This window comes from Gambusia affinis, unplaced genomic scaffold (assembly GCF_019740435.1).
Source record: "Gambusia affinis unplaced genomic scaffold, SWU_Gaff_1.0 Scaffold1, whole genome shotgun sequence".
In the NCBI taxonomy this organism is placed as follows: domain Eukaryota; kingdom Metazoa; phylum Chordata; class Actinopteri; order Cyprinodontiformes; family Poeciliidae; genus Gambusia; species Gambusia affinis.
Window position 1 is genome coordinate 44700 of NW_025316831.1, and position 4923 is coordinate 49622.

Consider the following 4923-nt stretch of genomic DNA (forward strand, 5'->3'; position numbering starts at 1 on the left):
AGACTGAGGCCTTGGCTTTCCAGATTTTTTAGATCTTTCATTAATGGCTCCAGAATAGAATCAAAACCATATTTGTGAAGATCTTGTGCATGAAATAGCGATATCAAATGAATATTCATTAAAGCTGAATTAAATTTAGGAGGCAGGTTTCTTAGAACAAAGTAGAGACAGCCAATTTTGTGAATTCCATGTTTTGAGCCCAGGGGATTGGCTGGTTCAAAATCATCATAAAATATTTGAATTTGTAATGCAGCTTTTTTTATTGAAAACAAAGGATGTGTTTTATAATAGCTTCCATCAGAAAAGTCTGTGTAAGTGTTTTTCTCTGATCCATAATCTTTCTTAATTATAGTACAAATGTTTTGATTTCTGCACATGAACTGCAATGTTTCCAATATCGGCACATATACAAACGTATCCTTCACAGGTACCTGATCATATGTACCAGATTTCTGATTCAGCCTACTATCATATCTTACTCCCAGTGTTATCTCCACGGGCTCAACAACACCCCATTTAAGATTGAAATATTTGTTTCGCTTCCATTCTGTATTTAGGTTTGAGAATGGGTTTTCAAATTGTTCAAATGACTCATTTATCACAGAAATATTGGGATCACTTTTGGGTAATGCAGATATAGCCGTTTCCTTTGCTTTTAAGTGAATCTTGTTTGTTAGTTCTTCTAAATCCCCCACAATTGACGACACTAGACTGCCAGAGATTCCACTGCCTTGTAATTTAGCCACTATAGATGCACACATCTCTTTAGTTTGATCTTTAGAAATCTGTGAGGAGGTGCTCTCATGAGAAGGATCAGAGGAACAGCACTGATTTAAAGGGGTTAACTGGTCATCCAAAACATCTGTTTGACATGTCACAACTGTATCACAAGATGAAGAACTTGGAATAGCTGAACTTTGTGAAATTTGCTGAACATTGCTATGAACATTATTAAGATGCTTTCGAAAACCTGTGTATGTCAGAAACTGATGCCTGCAGCCATGCTGAGAACATAACAATTTGAATTTTGGTCCAGGACAATAACTATGTTCAAGTCTTAAATGTGAGACCAACTTCTGGCTGCTTGGATACAGTTTTTGACACATAAAACAGGTCAACATTTTTTAGCCTGACTTACTCACAAGAGAGCACCAGGGACTGGTTTAGCAGCCTTGCTCTCATGTCCCTAACTCTGGGCGATTCTTTAATTTTGCCCACGTCAATGTTATACACTGTTGTCTGCAGAAATGTGTAGAAATTCATCAATGCAGCATCATAAGAGACATTAAACACAAAATGTGCTTTGAATAGCTCATCAAATGCTCCAAGAGAACCATTTGTCTGGCATGGGATGAGGCACTTATCCATGACGATGTAGAAGCTGTCAATCTTGCTTTTCTGACGCCCAACAGCAAGGAGGTATGGCTGCAGACCCCATTGACCCCGGAGATGCTCCTCTAAACTGCAGCATGACTAAAATTAAAAAGATATACACCAAACATAAGAAACAAAACATACAGCTTTACGATACGTTACATAAAAAATAAATTTAAGTATGCCCAGACATCTTCAAAGCTGTCATTCAAACATCTGTATTTATGCATGTCTATAAAAGGAAATAGACAAATAATTTAGCATATTTTAAATTTCAATTACCTTATGAAAGACAACAAGTCTCTCAACTGCATCACTTGCACTGATTTTTGGAGACTTCTGTCCTCCTGGTTGCGGTGGAAGGAGATGTAAGAGAAGCAACAGCGAGGCCATTTCTGGGTCATAGCCTGAAGACAAATTTATAAAAGTTTTCAGATATAATATCAGAACTTTATGAGTACTCTGAACAGTCAACTATCTTCAGATATATCTAGGTACTTACTAGATGTGTTAGTGACGTCATCGCTTTGAAGACTTTCCGCTGACTGCACCAAACTTCTCAACTCAGGTGTAGAAGTTAAACGCTTAGCCTCCTTGATGACATTTGGTTTGAAGATCACATCCCACTTCTGCAGCATTCTGGATGAGGTTTCTTCACTGAACAGAAGACTGAAGTCTTGATCAATCTTTAATAACATGTAGAAATCAAACCATTATAAGAAGGTAAAAATCCACATTTAAAGACTTTCACAACTCACTTGAACACTTACCAATCCTTTTGTGTCCAGGAACCTCTTGAACGTTGTCAGAATATCATTTCTTCCACTGGCATCTTTAATAAGCTTGTGACGGTACTCAAAAGTCTCTCTCATCTTCTGAAAGATCACAGACCTGTCTGTGGTGTGGTTAAGCAGAGATATGGCCTCCTGGCAGGCATTCCCATCAAGTTGTTTTTCAACAATCACAGTTCTCTGTATATTTGGGCCTCCAGATGAAATGTAATTGGTGCTGCTTAGTGGCACAAGAGATCCTCTTCGAATCTTCCTTAGGACCGTTTTAAGACGCCATGAAATGTATCCAGTGCTGCTTGCTGCGTCATAAAAGTGCTCCTAAAAAATAAGAAAAAGAAGAGAACAAAAATTAAATGTAAAATCAGTTTTGAGTCACAAAATAAAAGAGCATGTTTGATTGTAGAAAAAAACATTACATAGCCTTTTTTGGTGTATGGATCCTTGAGGGATGGGAAGAGTGTCACTATTCCAAAGGCATACTTCTCTCTGATTGCTTTAGTGGGGAGGTGCCTAACAGCAGATTTTAAATTGGTGATTAAATATTTTTTTCAATTATTATACCTACATAAATTAAACATTGTAAAAACAAACATACCCATGTTTATCAATCATGTCAGCCACCAGTATGTTCACCATTTGTCTTCTTGTGGCATCAGTTAAGGTTTCTGTAGTTTCATACTCCTGCAGAATTTCTTCACCACCAGACTTGCTTTGTAGGACACCTTCAACCAGCTATAAAATGAATAATAATAATAATTATAAAAAATAAAAAAAAAACAGGAAATATGCAATATGCAGATTACCAAAATATGACAAAACATGTCTGGGCATACAAAACAGAATTTAGAGGCAGACAAAAAATATTGTTACATTCGTAGCAGACACTGAGTTATTAGGATTCTCAGTTTTTTGCTTCTTGTGTGGTATCTCATCCAATAGTATGGTTGATGTTGATGCATTTGAGTTGAAGCTCGAGTCAGACTCAGAAGCAGATGACCATTCTGAGAACTCTGAAGAAAGAGACAATAGACATCAGTGACATTCTTTGGTAAAATCTGTATAACAGTTGATTTAATTTGCTTTGGTATCTCACCATCATAGCAGAAAACTGTCAGTACCACGTTGCCTTGTCTAAGGAGGTCACTGAATATTTCTTCGTCAACTTCAGTATCTGTTGCATCTTTGTATGTAACTTTGCCATCAGGTGGCAGGCAAAATCGTTCAATGACTGAAAAAACAAGGCAAGATTTAGAGCCTAATTCTGTAATTAGCTGGATTTTTTAAACTAACAGTTACTTGATATTGATCATGTGATTAGTATGAAACATATTAATGAAAATACAATGGATTACTCTTTTTATTAACCACAAATGTGTAAAATGTGTATTAAATAGACATACATTGAAAAGAATAATGCCCATGCCCCACAGAGATGTTAAATAAATAACAAACCTTTCTCATGAAACTGATTAAAGTCAAACAGCCCTTCGACCTCCTCCAACTTCACATACTTTTGCAGGTCACCATACTTTACATGGATCAGCATTTTATTTAAGCATGGGATAAACCTAGACAAAGCAAAATAAGGTATAGGTCAAACGTTCACCTCACAGTAACTTCCTCTGCTATTTATGGTGCGTGACTTCGGCTCGTTGATGTTCCACGGAAGCTAATAGTCGTTACCTCTTACATTCACAAGGCCAAAATTATCAGTTTAAACGGCAAAACAAAATAGAAGTATATTTTTCACGAGTATATGGTCCGACAAAATATGTTTTGTAAGAATTACCATGATAATATCAGATGTAAGTGCTACTAGCTAGCACGTGGGCTAATTGCTAACACATTGTGTAAAATTGTTGCAAAATGGACATATTCAGCTGCCTTTCAATTATGTGGTAATTAGAAGAAAAAGTCAAATCACTCACTCTGTCAATGTAATAGTGCTGGACAAAAAATTTAGTAAATTGGACACTTACCGTGTAGAACAGGAGATGAACAAAATGGAGCCGTGTTCAGATTGAAATCAAACGAAGACTGTGAAGCGGAGGGGAGGAGCTTATTTTCCTCCCAGCAGAGTTGATTCAACACCAACGCAATCAACTCTGCGAAATAACTCCAACACTGGGCATCATTTAAATCGCTAAATGTTAAAAAAACACTTAATGAGTTAAAATTAACTCTGACACGTCTAACCCTGAAATTTTAACTCTCTACTTTTTGCTGTGCAGTTCGTTTTTGGAGGTGTGAAAGTGAAATCAAACTTGATGCAGAACAAAAAAAGTCAAACTCTCAAACCTCAATCGCTCTGGTCCACCTGCAAACCTCAGTCTCAGTTTGGGTGAAGTGAACTCTGGTCCGGTTTGAATTCATATGTGAATGCCAAGCGGACCGGACACCGCTCCAAAACCACGAAGTGGACAGCGCAGGGCTTTCTGGGTAAATACAACTAAAACAAACTGCTAGCCTAGCGCTAGCAGGAGAAAAGATTTGGGTTTTTTCCTGTTGGGAACATTTTTGTTTTTGGAACGTTTTTGTTTTGGGAACGTTTCTGTTTTGGGAAGGTTTTTGTTTTGGGAACGTTTTTGTTTTGGGAACGTTTTTGTTTTGGGAACACTCTCCCTCTGAACAGTGATGGACTTCAGTGATGGGCAGAAGTCGTTGCTCCAACATGTCTGACTGATTTCTCTGTTTGCTGTTTTATTTTTATCTTTTCCTCTCATTTTAAAATATTCTTCTTCTCTCTCTGTTTCTTTCT

The 4923-nt window shown here is 37.2% G+C and overlaps 1 protein-coding gene across 2 annotated transcripts; it reads right to left on the reverse strand.

Moving 5' to 3' along the window:
• Positions 1-1134: 1134 nt before the first annotated feature.
• LOC122827635 lies at positions 1135-4387 on the reverse strand. Of its 2 annotated transcripts, XM_044110536.1 has the most exons (10): positions 4145-4387; positions 3618-3733; positions 3259-3393; positions 3036-3175; positions 2761-2897; positions 2582-2675; positions 2145-2483; positions 1877-2060; positions 1657-1781; positions 1135-1473 (listed from the first exon to the last, which is right to left on the reverse strand). In XM_044110536.1, the coding sequence occupies exons 2-10, from the start codon at positions 3709-3711 to the stop codon at positions 1135-1137; spliced, it is 1587 nt and encodes a 528-aa protein (XP_043966471.1). In that variant the 5' UTR covers positions 3712-3733; positions 4145-4387. The 2 variants fall into 2 exon arrangements, with proteins under 2 accessions (XP_043966471.1, XP_043966470.1); XM_044110535.1 differs by having other exon boundaries at positions 3618-4387.
• Positions 4388-4923: the final 536 nt, after the last annotated feature.

Coding starts and splice junctions, on each gene's coding strand:
- LOC122827635 (XM_044110536.1), bottom strand. CDS start 3,711: ATGCTGATCCATGTAAAGTATGGTGACCTGCAAAAGTATGTGAAGTTG. Junction 3,394..3,617: donor TAATCAGTTTCATGAGAAAG/GTTTGTTATTTA, acceptor TTGTTTTTTCAG/TCATTGAACGATTTTGCCTG. Junction 1,474..1,656: donor GACTTGTTGTCTTTCATAAG/GTAATTGAAATT, acceptor TTTTAATTTTAG/TCATGCTGCAGTTTAGAGGA.